This window comes from Pteropus vampyrus, unplaced genomic scaffold (assembly GCF_000151845.1).
Source record: "Pteropus vampyrus isolate Shadow unplaced genomic scaffold, Pvam_2.0 Scaffold1, whole genome shotgun sequence".
In the NCBI taxonomy this organism is placed as follows: domain Eukaryota; kingdom Metazoa; phylum Chordata; class Mammalia; order Chiroptera; family Pteropodidae; genus Pteropus; species Pteropus vampyrus.
In genome coordinates this window covers 31,658,748-31,675,439 of record NW_011888782.1, presented here as the reverse complement: position 1 = coordinate 31,675,439, position 16,692 = coordinate 31,658,748, and the positions used below count along the sequence as shown (strand labels likewise).

The window sequence follows — 16,692 nt, the reverse complement described above, 5'->3', positions numbered from 1 at the left end:
TAGGTTAACCATGAAAGTTCAACAGGAAACAAAAAGAAATCTACTACTCACCCCTGTGGCTAGAATTTCTCCATCACGTTCATAAGCTAAAGCAGTGATATGAGCAGTATGGGGTTTGAAAACATATTTCAAATGAAGATCTGCATCCAAAAATTTCTTCCGTCCTGCAAAAATTGTGAGCCCTTTTGGATCATAAAGTTCAAGAATTCGAACAACCCCATCTTCGAATCCAACAATAATCTGTGCTCCAGTGTAGCTTATCTTGAACAAAAATTAAATACAAGGGATCTGAAATTAGTTAAGAAAGTTTTCCTACATAATAGATACCTCTGTATTTTATTTAGACTTAATTTAACATGGACTATCCATTGGTAATTCCTTGTACTACTTTCTGGTAACCTCCATCTATTCTAGGACAGATCCTACCACTGCTGACTATGAGACAGGTACACTATGGCAATTCAAACACTCGATGAGCAAATGTGGGTGGAGTGTCTGTCTCTCATGTGACAGGCATCTATCACCAGCAACCCAAGTGTGAGAATAGTCTCAACCTGTTTTCACAGAATTAATAATCTAATGGAGATGACAGACATTAATCAATCACACAAATAAGTGTGGAATTATGAACTGAAATAAGTAGTAAAAGAAACATATTCTGAGAGCAAATAACAAAGAAAGCTGATCTAGCTGACCCTCCTTAAAGAAGAGATGGTGGAGCTGAGATCAGAGGATGCCCAGGAATTAACAAAGTACAGGAAGGTGGGGGAAGCACTCCTCAGAGAGGATATAGCTTGTGCAAAGGTCATGTGGCAGGGAAAAAAGCAACTCATGAAAAAGTTATAGTTTGTCTAGAGCAAATTGAGTGAGGGAGCAGTGCTTCCACAAGGAGCTGGAAAGGGAGATAAGGAGGCACCAGGTCACAAAGTGGCTTACATGTCACATTAGGGATAGTCTTCATTCTGAGAGCAGCAGGAAGTCATTAAAAGGTTTTTAGTTGGGGGTTGGGAGTAGGGAGGTCACATGATCAGATTTGCTGTTTCAGAAAAGTCATTCTTGCTGCCATGTAGAAAGTAGGTCTGACATGGCCTAGATAGGATGCAAGGAAAGCTTTTGGGAAGCCTTTGAAGAAATGGCTGCTATACTCCAGGAGAGTGATTGTAGTCACTTGGTCTGAGGTGATGTAGTGAAGATGATGGATATAGACATATTTTAGTAAGAAGTATAATAACCCTATTTGGTAATAAGTGGGCATGGGGGATGAGGCAGAGGGAGGTGTCAAGAATGACTAAAACATTTACTGAGACAGGAAACTCTGGAAGGGAGTCAGGTATACATGTGGTTTGTTGTTGCTATTGTTTTAGAGTGAGGGGTAGCTGGGAGTGAGTAGAAAATCATGAATTTAGTCTTGGACATGTTGAGTTTGAGGTGCCCTAGAGATCTCAAAATAGAGATGACATATAACCTGCAGCTTAGAGAAGAAGTCTGGGCAGAGATATAAATCTAGCAATGTCTGAATGTACTAAATCTTTAGTCTTAAAAGGCATTCAGGAGAAGAACAAAATCCCTATTATTCTTTAGAGCCGAGTGATCATCCCTGAGGCCAGGCAATTATGAAAATCTTGGGAATAAGAAAACTACACTACATTCAATTCCAGTTGAATGTTGTTAATTCAACAAACATTTACTAAGTGTCTAATGTACGTGTAACTGTAGAGGCACTGGAGGTACAAAGAATAGTTATGGTTGTCACATGAAGAGCAAACAGTCAGATGGAAAGATAGACAATAAAGCAAATAATCTTAGTATGCTGTGATAAGTGCTATAAGAGGGGTGTATGCAAAGTCTTTAAAAAAAAAAATGAATAGCAGAGGAAGGAGTACTTAGCTCTGTTTGAAGGTGGGGTCACAGAGGGCTATGCAGAAGAGATGATGTTTGACCTGAGCTGAGTTGTAAAGAATGATGCGGAGTTTTCCAGAAGGCAAGAGAGCGTTGAGAAGGGGCATTTCAAGTCTAGTATAATATCCATATGATCATTAATTTGATATAAGGCTGAAAATGGAAATATTCTATGGACATCACACAACCATCTGAATAAATGATTCAATTACTTAGGCTGTATTTTAAAGACTTCAGGTAAGAGTGTAAATAAATTAGGATAAAGAGTAAGCCAGGTTTGGTAGTCTGCTCTGTGCTTTCTATTTGTTCTAGCCTCATCATTGTTCCACCTCTATTCTCTGGCCTGAATTCCCCTTCTGGTCTTGTTCCCATTATGAAATTCCCCTCCAGTCCAGCCATCTCCATATCGATTTTGAGCCTGAAACATTTTCTCTTTGATTTCAACTCAAAATGGTAAGGATAAAACATTCCCAAAATACTCCCAAGACATTTTAAAAACATGACTACAAATTCTTTGACATGCCTCCCATGAAGAGATGGGGTTCAAGTGCCCCCTACTTTGAATCTGCTTCACCCAGTGGATGGTAGAAGTGACGTTATGTGACTTCTACCACTGAGAAGGCCAGCAGCTTCTGCCTTGTTTGTTAGAACACTAGGTCTTGGAGCCCTGAGCTGCTGTGTAAGAAGTGTGTGACTGCCCTGAGGCCAGAATGCTGTGATGAAGCCCAAGCCACACGGAGGCACTATTATGTAAGGACTCCTGCTGACATCCCAGCTTAGCCCAGCCTTCAACACAAGTACCAGACTTGTAATACAGAAGCCTTTAGATGATTCCAGGCCCCCACCATCCAAGTGTTCCCAGTTGAGACCCCAGACACTATGAAGCAGAGATAACCCATCCCTGCTGCCACCTGTCTTGATTCCCAATCTATAAAACATATGAGCAAAATAAATTAATTGCTGTTTTATACCACTACATTTTGAGGTAGTTTATTATAGAGCAATAATTAGAACAACTCCATCTCTGCCTAATTTTTTCCCATGGCTCTTATTATCTAACATATCACATATTTTACTTATTTTATTTATTGTCTGTCTCTGCCTTCTGTCTCCCACTAGAGTGTAAGATGTGTGAGAGCAAGTATTTTTGTCTTTTTGCTCATTTGTGTTCCCAGAATCAGAAACAAGGCCCAGCACCTCATAGGTATGCTGGAAATAGAAATGTAATGAATGAAATCACAGTCAAAGGAATAGAGGACAGATTCACAAAGTTCTATTGGTTGATTACTGTGTAACATGGAACTACTACTAATCTGCAGGTGGTTTAAAAATAGATTTTCATTAAATCAGGACCAAAACCATAACAATAGCAAGGTCATGATGATGTCTACCACATTCTAAGTGAATAAACTGACTTAAAATTTTTATTCTTCTCTAAAATCCAGAGTCAGAAAATGTCTATATTTCCAAGAAACGGCACTGACATACTATATCTACTAATAGAATCTGGGAGAAGTTCATTATAATAAACTTACCAGTCGGGGTACCCAAGCAAGAGCAGTACCTCCTTGTTTGAATTTCACATGAGACAAAGGAGTTTTGCTAGCAAAATCATAGATTCGAATAGAACCTATAGAAAGACAGTTTTAAAAGAAACAAATGTATACATAATCCCTTTTTAAATAACTTTGGCTCACTTTACATATTGAGAATTATAATAAGAAATTTCTTAAATAACTAAATCAACTGATAATCCAATAGCCCTTCTTTAGTCAAAAATTTCTATGGATACCTTCAATCATTGATAAACATGAATAAAACATGAAAAATAAACATGAAAAAAGTCATTGGAAATTGCTAAACATGAATAAAAAAGACAATTGATGATTGCCTGGTGTATCTATTTCTCCTTGCATGATCCCCATAGATTCGTCATAAGAAAAGAGATGGAAATAAAAAGAAAAGCACAAATGTGGATAATTTTCATGAATGACTTACTGTGTCCTTATTTTAATCTTACTATAACCACAGCTGGTACATTTTGTGCCCTCTCCCTTCCACGAATACTTGCCTCACTTGCTCTAAGGGGCTTCCCTTTTGGAAAAATGTTCAAATGCTTTCAATCAAATATATAAAAAATGTGTTGAAAACAAAACAAAAAGGCCACATATATTGTCATTAAGAGTTCTTACTTACAGTCCAAGCTAGTAGTGGCCATGAGGTAAGTGATAGGCGAGACGACCAAGGCTTCGATGGCTCCAGAATGGAAGTAGAAGAGGCATTCTGGATCTTGGGTCTGATAATAAAAAGACAGAAATTCCAACAGATGTCAAAGAAAAGTTAACATAGAATTAAGGTCAAGTTTAAAGAAATGCAAATAAAACTCTGTAACATATGTATGATTTTTATCTGATTAGAACTTTTAAAAAAAGCATAATAGGTTAGAAATAATGTTAAACTTTGGAATTAGGAGAAGTAGAGTACTGGCTTTGCAGTTGATGGCTGTGTGATTTTGCACAAGCCACTTAGACTGCCAGTTCTCGTTTCTTCATCAGTAAAATGAGATGACAGCAACTGCCTGTCTATTAAACAGGGTAGCGATGAGATTATAAATGCAAATGGCTTATGTTTATGAAAACTGTAAAGCACTATATAATGTTAGCCACTGTTATTGCCACTTTTCTGGTAATTTTTGCTATGAGATAGGCCTTTAATGTAAAAAAATCATTACAGAGAAAATATGAATTCTCGTGAATCAGATATATTGAGCAAGTTTTTGATGGGAGCAATGATCAAATATGGAGATAGATAAAATATCTTTTAAGTAAGAATAACAAAGATTTTAATTATGAAAATTAGAAAAAAATAAGAAAAATAGGCAACTTACGATATTTGAAAAACTAAGGTCAAGCTTCCATATGGCTCCATTGGCATCCTGAAAAATTAAATGCCTAATAATATTTTGTTTTATCATTTTGAACTTATATCAAATTAAAATAATTTTCTTCCTATGATTTAAAGTAAGGGCAAACAATAATACCAAAAGCTTACTTGTATTTTAAAGTGCAATTGATGAAAGCAACTTCTGTATATCTTAGAACACAACCATACAATAAGTGAAGCAATCTTGTTATACTTATAGTTAAAAATAATTAAAATGTTCCTAATAGGTTTTTTGTGTATAAAATATAGGTTAATTAAAAATTTAGGAAGTCTTCATTCAGGTATCAATAGTAGTCTTAATAATAAAATGAACTTACAGTAATGATAACTTATTATTTTAGTGCCCTCCCCATCTATAAAATGATATTATATTATTTTAGTTTTGTGTCCAGATAACTTTAAAAGAGCAAAAAAAGAAGAATGCAACTCACTTGAGCCAACCAAAAGTTATGTCCGGTTTCATTCATTTTTATCATAGAGAAGAGTTTGACATTCTTGTCTACTTGAAGTTCATTAATGGGCTCAATCTCTAGCAATCCAGACTCATCTATAGCATCAGCAGTGTCTATGGTCTCAAAATCCCAAATCTTATAAAATTAATAAGAAAATACTTTAATCATACGGCAGTTTCTGAATTTATATTTTCTAAGCCAGAAAAGAAATACAAAGCAATTTCTTTATATTTACAGAGATTTGTGACTAAATACAGCTATAAATAACAATTCTAATTTGTCCAAAGAAATCTGTATTTCAAGGTCTTTCTGCACATAGAGTGGCCATAGGAGTAAATGGTTTGCTTGTTCAATAAGACATCATAATAAGCCTTGTTTTATATATACTAGTTAGCCCCTGGAAGGGGGAAATAGACCTTCTTGCTTAACAATTCAAGCACTACCTTAATTATAAGCAGAGAAAGTATAGATGATGTCTTCATCAGAAAATGTTTCTCTTACTTATCAATTTAAACTGTACTATTCAGATAAGGATTGTTGTTCTTGGGATAGGAGACCTGAATGCTACAGGATGGTTGAAGGAACACATTTCCACCTCGCATGACAGAGAGATCCAGATGGACCTTTCTCTGTGATGTGCCAAAGCCCACTCCGGTTGGTTCTGTTGACACACCCTGCCATGTTGTCCTAGACTCAATAACTTAGACTCTGAGAAAGTAACTTCAAGGAGGATTGGTGTTGTCCCATAGATTAGCCTTGTGGACAAGAGGCCCAGGTCCCAGGGCCCAACTAACACCTGGTAGTTGGGATAAGTTTTTCCTAAAGCGTGAGAGCTAGAGATTTACAATGTAAAGAACTGTAGAGATGAGAGTGGACTGTGAAAAGGAAAGTAAGCTTAGAAATCAGCAGTGTCCGTGAAAGGTGAAGGGGTCCTCTGTGAAATATTTAACTTCTCTTGAGGATTTCTTCCACTGGTATTTTGACATTTTGGGGTAACATATCTTGGAATGATTGTGAATTTATTGTATGATATAATAAAGGACACAAAAGATTCTCAGAGTAATGAGTAAACTCTAACAAGATTAAATTTAATTTGGTAATTGTAAAAAAATTATACTTAGGTTCAAAAAGCCAATGGTAAGAGGGCAGACTGTGGGAGAGATATGGCCTAAACAATGTATTAGACATATTAAGCTCAACTAGTGTCAACTTAATGGGCTCATTAAGAATGACCAGGATATTAAAAAAAAAATACAGTCTTTTTTCTGATAATACTTCTTTTTTTTTCTGATAATACTTCTTAAAGAATATCCAGAGAACACTACCACTTACAAAAGGCCCCAGAAGAAATACATCCAAGGGGACCACATGACAAATCAGGACGCTCCAGATTTGCTAGCAATAGCAGGGTACACATGCAGAGGTGTGGCCATAACAAGGGAGACTTAGATGCTGAAGCAACATTCCAGCTTAGCTAACGCTATGGGCAGAAGAGTGTCCACAGGCGAGGACAAGTGAGTTTACTCGTATAAGGTGCAACGAGGCAGAACCGTCCATAGGCAAACCCTCTCAGCTCGCCTTTGAGTATATTTCTGATCAGTAGCCCCAGTAAAAATAACTAAGAAATGTTTAGCATTTTTGTTCCTAGAAAATGACCTATTCGTATAAGGCATTTTGGAAGGATATCTGTGACCACTGTTTATATTGTGCTAACATGGGCTTTCTTTTGAAACTACTATTTCAACAGCAGAATTTAAATAACAAATGGTCCCCTCAGAAAATTTTGATTCTGAGATACTATAAATTAATTTTGACTAGAATTCAAATATTTACAAGAGAAGCCTTATTTAAAATGAGTCAGCCCTAGGACTAAATGACCACTGATCTTCTTCATAAAATAAACTTTGTGAGAAATAAAAATCTGATAGAACCAACTAGGTGATTCTGCAAGGCTTAGATGTGGGTGCTACTGTCTAAGTGTCAAGAAAACTTACCCTAATGCATCCATCTGACCCGACAGTGATAACTTCACCCTCATCCAGCATTATCTGGTTGATGGGACCCTGATGACAACTTATATTTCCAGCTCGACAGAGCTCGACTTTGATGAGGCCAGCTTCCCAAACCAGCATGTTGCCCCATTCTGACCCTGAGAGAACCTTGCAGGTGTGCAGAAAGGAAGGAATGTGCATTAAAACAGACAAATACATATATTTATGCCTCAAATAGCAGGTGAGAATTATTTTTAAAGATTATTTTCTTGACTATGAAAGTAAAACATGTTAAATACAGAGAAATAAAATATAGAAATGAAAACTCACTACCATAGAAACAACTACTAATCACATTTTTTATGTATTTCCTCCTAGTGTTATGTACTGTTGCCATTATTGTGACTAGGCTGTATGCCGCTAATAATTTTGCAAACATATCCATTATATATTTCTTTGAACATCTCTTAAGGAAATAATCCAAGAACGGAATCACTGGGTCAAAAGTTAGAGGTATGTTTAAAATTCTTGATAGATGAGATTCAACTTTTTAAGTGTGATAATATGAACTGTTATGTTTGATAAATTGTGAGACCATTATTGAACTCAGAGATTACAGCATAACAATATCCAATTTTGAACAAGGATACTCATCTAGAACCACCTCCTGAATTAATCCATTTAATCCAGCACTTCCCAAAGTACATAGCACCAAACACCAGTTCTTAGGCTGTTTAACAAGTGTTACCTACTAGGTAATACTAATGGGGTACTGACTCTGTGCCAAGCATTGCTGGAGCACTTTGCGTGCATTAAGTTATTTAATTCTAAAAACCATATAAACTTGGTACTTTTACTGGGGACGCCATGTACGGTTGTGCAGGTTGGGCACTTTATTTTCCCAGAAGAGAGTTTTTCTCTTCGCATAAAGGAACCATATGGGCCAGTGGAAGCCCCTACTGTTTTCATGCCCATTTTACAAAGGAAAAAAATGAAGCACAGAACAGTTACTATCTTGCCCAAAATTACCCAGAGGAGTCAGGATTCTAAACCAGGCACTGTGGCTCAAAAGCTCCTGTTCTGACTACCACTGCCTCGGAAGACAGATGCTAGGATAAACAAAGTCAAACAAATGTATTTTCTCTAGGACCTCTTGGACGCTGGAACACAAAATTACTCACTGAGCATCAAGAAGATTTTCGCGATATGAAGGAATTAGACCAAGAAAGTCTTATTTTCACAGAGCTTCTGTTTAGAGTAACATTCCATGAAATGCTCCATGGGACATCTAGTTCTTGGCAGCCTGCTCTAGGAGTCTGCATCCCCACCTCTCTCTCACTTAAAGTAACTTAGGACCTTAGTCTTTTCTGCCTCTTTGTCTACCTATTCTTATCTATTCTACCTATTTTACCGATTATTAAGCTCCAGCCAACATGTAGTGGAGTCTTTATTTATATTTGGTTTCTCCTGTCCAGTGACTAAAACCACCAAAAGTCACCAAAGCCTATAAGGCATCCTTTCTGAAATGTCATTCATGTCTAACTTTCCTCTTCTATTTGTCCTGAGAAAAGTCTAGGCCTTTATTGCCTCTTCTTAGAATAAAGCAATATGTTCCTTCTTAGCTCATTTCCTTGACTCCAGGTTTTCCTTTTAATTTGCGTGGCATTTTGTGGCCAAATTTATTGATAACTTCTCTTATTTACAACCTTACACTTCCAAAATATAATAGTTCTGCCTGGTTGTTATACTCTTTGTACACTAGGACCCAACCATACTTCTCATTCTAATTTCCTAGCATGAATGCTTTATTCTAATTAGCCCTCTAAATACCTGATATTCATTTCTAACACTAAACATTTCTTTTTATGTCTCTCTTATTTAAAAAGGCTTCTTTTCTCCCCTACATCCTCACAAACTCTACTGAACCTTTTTAAGATAGATCTCATATCATGTTTTTAATGAGAGTTGTATTATCTTTATTTTAGCTTAATTCTTACAGTATTCAGAATTTGAAGGTGGAATGATTTACAATCATCTTATAGGTTTGGATATATTATAGGTTAGCCAGCATCCAACGCTTATTTCCTCCTATATGTCATGATTTCAAATTGAGACTATCCCAGGAGGTAGAAGACTAGACCATTTGGTTCCTCAGAGTAATATTTGTATGCTGGCCTTTACTTATGATTGAGATGGTCACAAATAATATTACATAACTCATCCCAATAGGAAATCAAATACAATATTAATGGAGAACTGATTCTATAGTCAATATGTCTATAAATTTTGTAAGAGGAAGAGAGGGAGTAAACTAACAATATTTAAGAATAAACCAACAGATTAAAGTTACAGGTTTGAGGTGTTATTGTAAAGTGGCTCAATCTTGCTGAATAATAATCTGATAATAAAAACAAAAGCCACAAGACAGAATATAACCTTGAGCCTAGTAAGTCTTCTTGAAGCATCACAGCACAGAAAACACGGGAGAAAAATGAACATTACAAACATTGTAACTCCATGACATAATTAAAAATGATAAGTATTTCACTATGTTAATATAAGAAAATGTTTGTATACTTTATATGTGTGTATAATATTTAGTAAAAATAACACAAAATGATATGTACATGTGGGTTATAACAATTTCATAGAAATATATTAATTCAAATTGATTATTTGAAAAGGCAAAATTAAATGTCCATTATATTCACAGTTATAGTATCTCTTATTGCTAAGATTGACAGTGCTTTTTAGAATATATAATGTGCTTTCATATGTGTATGTCACTTGAAAACAATTTTATTATTGTAGAATAGTGGCTGTATTCACCTTCCCATCCGGGAGCTCCATATAACCTTCTATATCAGTAGTGGCTGTTTTGCCAAATCGACCTAGTGAACCCTGAAGCTTGAGACCAGTGAATGTTAGAGCCATTTCCCAGAATCTGCAAAACACAAGAGTGAACGTACCTCAATGACTTTTTAAATTTTAATATGACTCAAGAATTTACATATTTCATAGTCACATATATTTCATTTATTCATCTATCTGATTTATATGTATAAAGTATCTACTCCCTTTCAGGCAAAGTTCTAGGTAATATGAATTCAGCATTGAGCAGAATGTATTTTAGAGCTGTGCTGTTGTAAGCAGGAGCCATTAGCCAAGTTGAACTATTTTAATTTAAATTAATTAACTAAAATTTAAAAGCCAGTATCTCAGTGAAGCCAGTCAGTTTCAGGTGCTCAATAGCCACATGTAGATTGAACTGCACAGAACATTTCCACCCTGGCATAAAGTTCTACTGCATAATAATGTTAACAGGATGTAAAAGTTTTCCCAAAAATTCCAGTTTACTTGTTGTGTAACTTAAGTGATTTTCTTGATCACACTGTGCCTTCATTTTCTCATATATAAAATGGGAACACTAGTAGCACCCATCTCATAAAATTGCTGAAAACCTCTTAGAACAGTGCCTACCTAGCACATAAAAGCAATCAAATGATGTTAGCTATTACTAACACTTTCTTATTAATAGTCTAAATGAATGTACAGTCAGAATGATGAAAACCATGTAGAAAAAGAATCTGGCCTGAATATAGATAATAAAAGGTATTGACATGACAATAATATGAAGTCTAGATGACCAACATCCTTCTCTGAGACCACAGTAAGTCTCCTGATCATTCGTTTCCATATACTCTGTATTTCCTTTATAATAGCTCTCCATACATGAAATTGTTCAATGTTTATCTTTCCCCAAAGATACAGTGCACAGAAAATATGCACTTTACTAAATGATGGGAAAATGTAAGAAAATGGAAATTTATAGCCTATAGCTAGCAGAGAGTTACTTGAGCATTTCTCCAATATTGCATTTAAAAACCTATTCAATTATTCTATATTTCTAATGAATGAATAAGATGAGGTTTCATTGAAATAAGAGAAATGTAGGGTAGATACAATCATCTTTCATAAAGAGACACTAGAATCAAGTTACGGGCAGCTTGAGGGTGGTGGTAGAAGCTTGTTAATAAATGCATGAGACAGGATGGAACAAAAATAAGGACAAAATCATTCCATCCTGGACATCGACCAGGGTATGATATAGTGAAAAAGATGTGGAATTTAGAGCCAAAGCCCTGATATCGAGAGACAGCTCTGCTACCATTCAGTATTAAGGGATCTGTGTCAGGAACGATTCTGTGGTAATTGTTTTAAAAAGAGTTCAGAGATGTCAAAATGCCTTATCCATCATACAATATTGCTATGGACAACAAATTTAATAGTGAATTTGAAAGCTCAATATGAATGTGGAAACACCATGCCAATGTTAAAAAGACATTATACAAACTCTTCTAGGAAATGAAGCCTCCAGAAGGCAGCAGGCTAAATTTAAGTCTTTCTATCTGTGCGGTCTGCAGTACTAAATCCCCATATCAAATTAGAAGAGCTACTCTACCAGTTAACTTTAAAAAGAATAATTTAAAAACTATCCTACTGTTAACATCAGCAAAAATGGCTCCAGCTGGTCCATCCTCTTAGACAATACCCTTAGGATAACCTACTAGTACCTGTATCAGTCAAACGACCTACTTGATGTGGCCTGATCCCGACGTAGTAAGCTGCTCATCATTGTCAGGATTGAAAGTAACCTTAAAAACCTCCTGGGAAAAAGCTTTGGTCCTCAGTATAGGCTGTTCTTCTTTCCAGTTCCAGATGGTCAGTGTGTGATCAGGGTTGCCACCAATAGAGGCCAGCAACGTCCCATCGCAGTTGAAGTCCACATAAGCATAGGCCAGGTCAGTCCCATCTGAAAGGATGAATGTGAGTCTAATGAACAGAGGCAACATTTATTTCATTTTCAAAAGTGTTTTTAAAGAAAAGAAAACAGGAGTAAGAGAGAATGTGCTCCCTTGATGTGGTGAATTGATGGAAGACTGCCAAGAATCTTCTAAAAAAATAATTCTAAAATCATTCATCACCCTTGGCTTTAGAAAGCATCGCATGATATGAGGTGGGAGGGTGAATGAATCTTAATCATATTTTGCATGAGAAAAACACATTGAAAATATATTCCATTGTATGCAATGAGGGAGGGGACACAAAAGAATTTAGCAAAAAGAAATCAATCTAAATTTAAAATTTGCCACTGGGAAAAAAAAATCACAAAATAAAAATTGATGACTTCAGGTTTCTGGTTACACATGTAAGGAGCTCGTCCTAACAACATGACCCTGTCCTAACACCAAGTTAAAAGTTGAACAGACTGAAAAATTACTTCTTCTTGAATACATAAGAGAGGGAAGGACACTGGGCAAATGGCTACTCCCAAAACTGAGACCTACTGGCAAATACAGGGATGTGCAACTTACCGGAACAGAGACTCAAGGACAGGAACAGCTGAAACAGTGGAGAGAGCCAGTACTGGGAGTAGTAAAACTTGAACTGTAACTGATGAATTGCTGAAGGGTCAGTGTGAACAAGTCTGAGATTTAAAACCTCCAAGGGGACCCCGTAATAAGGTGGCCCCAATAATATTGTGCGATTTACCTCCAAGAGCTTGACCAGGTTCCTATAGCAAGTATCTAGAAAAAAAATCGCTTAGGCTTCCATCAGGGGGAGGAGAAAAGGAGCAGTTCAGAATGTCACAGAATACCTTGTTCTCCTTCATAAGCCCTGCCCTCAGGAAAAACTGATTAACCAGAGTCTAAACTGTGGGGTATTATGGAAATGTAACTGGCATGGGGAAGGAAATACAGGCATATTCATTTCATTGAGCTTTGCTTAATGCACTTCACAGATGTTGTGCTTTTTACAAATTGAAAACAAGCCCTCCACCAACAAAAAGATTACAACTCGCTTTATTGCAATACTCGCTTTATTGCAATGTTATGGAACCAAACCCACAATATCTCCAGGGTATGCCTGTATCCAACTCCAGCCCACTCAAGCCATCTTGTCCCACCCAAAGAAAGAGAAAAATACTGAAAAACATTTATGAAGTTCACAGTCCAGAAGCATAGGCTCAATAAAAAGTTAAGACCTAATCACAAGACTATAAAACACTTCCCCTCCTCCCACTCCTTACCTCCACATTACTAAAGTCCTGTCTACACTTCCTTTTACCCAGTACATCATGTCTGGCTATCAAGAAAAAAATTATACAGCACTCCAAAAGGCAAAAAACACAATTTGAAGAAACAGAGCAAGCATCAGATCCAGACATACTAGAGATATTGGAATTATCAGATCAAGAATTTTAAACAACTATGATTAAAATGCTAAGGGCTCTAATAGAGAAAGTAGAGAACATGCAAGAATTAATGGGCAATGTAAGCAGAGAGATGGAAATCCTAAAACAGAACCAAAAAAAGAGATGCTAGGGATAAACATACACACACACACACACACACACACACACACACACACACACACACACACTAACAGAAATGAAGAATGCCTTTGATGGGCTTATAAGTAGACTGGACACAGCTGAGGAAAGAATTTCTGAACTAGAGGGTATCTTCACAGAAACCTCTAAAACTGAAAAGCAAAGAGAACAAAGTCTGATAAAAACGGAGCAGAATATCCAAGGACTATGGAATAACCACAAAAGGTATAACAAATGTGTAATGGGGATACCAGAAGGAGAGGAAAGAAAAGAACAGAGACATATTTGAAACAATAACAACTAAGAATTTCATCCAAATTAACATCTGACACCAAACCACAGATTCAGGAAGCTCAGAGAACAGTAATCAGAATAAATGCCCCCAAAACTACAGAAAATGAAAGATAAAAAAAAATCTTGAAAGAAGCCAGAGAGAGAAAAAACATTTTACCTACAGAACAAAGATAAGAATTAACCCAACTTCTCCTCAGAAACCTTGCAAGCAAGAAGAGAGTAGAGGGAAGGGATTAAGATGTACAAATTGCCAATTATAAAAACAGTAATGGGGATGTAAAGTACAGTTTAGGGAATACAGTCAATAATATTGTAACAACTATGTATGGTATCAGATGGGTACTAGACTTTGTAAGGTATTTAAATGTCTAATCGCTATGTCGTAGACCTGAAACTAATATAATATGGTATGTTGGGCTTCTAGTCAAGATGGCGGAGTAGGTAAATGCCGTGCTTGCCTCCTCTCACAACCACATCAAAATTACAACTAAACTATAGAATAGCCATCAATGGGAGTCGTCTGAAGTCTAGCTGAACAGAAGTCCTACAACTGAGGACACACGGAAGAGGCCATCTCAAGATTAGTAGGAGGGGCAGAGATACGAAACAGGCTAGTCTCACACCCACGTGTGGCACTTGAGAATCAAGAGAAATATCTCAGCTGCAGAGGTCCCCATTGGAAGAGCGAGGGGTCTCGGCCCCACAGCGGACTCCCCAGCTCAGAGCTCGAGTGCTAGGAAGAGAAGTTCCCACAACTTCTGGTTGTGAAAACCAGTGGAGACTATGGCTAAGTGAGATGAAGGGCTGTGGGACTCACAGACTTTCCTCTTAAAGGGCCCACTTGCAAACTTACTCAATGACAAACTCAATCACTCTGAGCTCCAGCTCTGGGGCAGCAGCTGAAAAAGCACCAGGGACATACTGGGAGGAACTGAGTTGTCTGGCTTCATGGCAAGGGCTAGAGAGGTGGCTTTCTCCCAGACAGAAGTGCTGGCAGAGAGCATTGTTCCTTTGCTGAGCACCCCCAGCCCAGCTTGCAGACTCAGGCAGCCACCATATCTGAGTCTCCATCAATGTAGCTAACACTGGTCGCCCCGCACTGGTGATTCCCTGAGACCCCACTCCACCCAACATGCAGGCCCGCCCAAGCCTATTCTAATTGATTTTGTATACAAATGGCCTGTCTTGGCTCATGCTGCAGACTTTCTCAAAATTTCTCAAAGGTTCACAAAACCTAAATAGCAGCGACTGTGCCCCGTATCTCTTGGTGAGCAGCCCCAAGCCAAGCACTGGTGGTATCCAGCCTTGGTTTGCGGTTTGGCCTCTCAAGGCACTTCCAAGCCCAGTGTGGAGACAACTGTCTGCACATTGCTTGGTGGCTCATGCCAGGTGGCCCCCAGGCAGGGAGTGGGGGAGATAGTTGAAGGGGAGAGAGAATTAAGAGGTACAGATTGGTAGTTACAAAGTAGACATGGCGATGTAGAGTACAGCATGGGGAATATAGTCAGTAGTATTGTAATAATTATGTATAGTGTCAGATGGGTACTAGATTTATCAGGTGATCACTTCATAAGTTATATAAATGTCTAATCACTGTGTTGTACACCTGAAATTAATATAATAGTGTATGTCAACTATAATTTAAAAAGAAAATATAAAAATTTAAAAATAAGTTGAAAAATATATGTCAACTGTAATCAATTAAAAAATGTTTTTCTTTTTTTTTTTTTTTAAAGAAGAGACTGGAGTGAAATATTTAAACCATTGAGACAAGAAAAATGCCAACCTAGAATTCTGTACTCAGTGAAATTATCCTTCAAAAATGACAAATAAAAACTTAGATGAACATAGAGGAAATTTGTTTCCAGTAGACATGCCTTGCAAGAAATGTTCAAAGAAGTTCTTAGAGGCCAGAAACTCAGATCTACACAAAGAAAGGAAGAGCATCAAAGAAGGAATAAGTGAAAGTAAAATAAAAACTTTTATTTTTTTAATTTTAATATAACAGATAACAATTTGTTCAAAATAATAATAGCAACAACGTATTTGCTTATATGCATGCTTATATATAAGAGAAATGAATGTAAGATTGTATATAAGTGAAATAAATGACAGCAATGACACAAGGGACTGAAAAGAGGAATTATGATTATTTTGTTATTATAAGGTATTCGCACTAACTGCAGTGGTATACAGTTATTTGAAAGTGGACCTGGATTAGTTATATATTACAATCTCTAGGGCAGCCATGAAAGAAAGGTAAAGAAGTATAGCATATGCTAAGAAAGGAGAGAAATTGAATCATATAAAATGCTCACAAAAGGCAGAAAAAGAGTGGAAGACAAAAATAGGAACAAAGAACAAAGACAACAAATATAAAATAGTAACAGTATGGTAAATGTTAATCCACTGTATCAATAATCACTTCGAATGTCAGTAGTCTAAATGGACCAATTAAAAGACAGGGTTATAGCGGATCAAACCACAAGACCAAACTGTATGTTGAATATAAAGACCATGTAGATTAAAAGTAAATAGATGGAGAAAAATATACCACACTAACACCAATCAAAAGAAAGTAGGTGTAGCTATATTAGTTTCAAACAGATCAGACTTCAAAGGAGAAAAAATTATCAGGGATATGATGGACACTACATAATGATAAAGAGGTCAGTTCTCCAAAAAGACATAATAATTCTTGACATGTATGCCCCTAACA

The 16,692-nt window shown here is 36.7% G+C and overlaps 1 protein-coding gene across 1 annotated transcript in view; it reads right to left on the bottom strand.

Moving 5' to 3' along the window:
* Positions 1 to 16,692, bottom strand: part of CFAP44 (cilia and flagella associated protein 44) — a 122,986-nt gene that overhangs the window by 89,142 nt on the left and 17,152 nt on the right. The window contains exons 7-14 of the mRNA XM_011355452.2: positions 11,882 to 12,098; positions 10,115 to 10,229; positions 7,289 to 7,453; positions 5,274 to 5,429; positions 4,787 to 4,834; positions 4,096 to 4,195; positions 3,435 to 3,529; positions 52 to 261 (exon numbers count right to left, since the gene is read on the bottom strand). Coding sequence (XP_011353754.1) covers positions 52 to 261; positions 3,435 to 3,529; positions 4,096 to 4,195; positions 4,787 to 4,834; positions 5,274 to 5,429; positions 7,289 to 7,453; positions 10,115 to 10,229; positions 11,882 to 12,098 — 1,106 coding nt within the window. The remainder of the gene's footprint in view (positions 1 to 51; positions 262 to 3,434; positions 3,530 to 4,095; positions 4,196 to 4,786; positions 4,835 to 5,273; positions 5,430 to 7,288; positions 7,454 to 10,114; positions 10,230 to 11,881; positions 12,099 to 16,692) is intronic.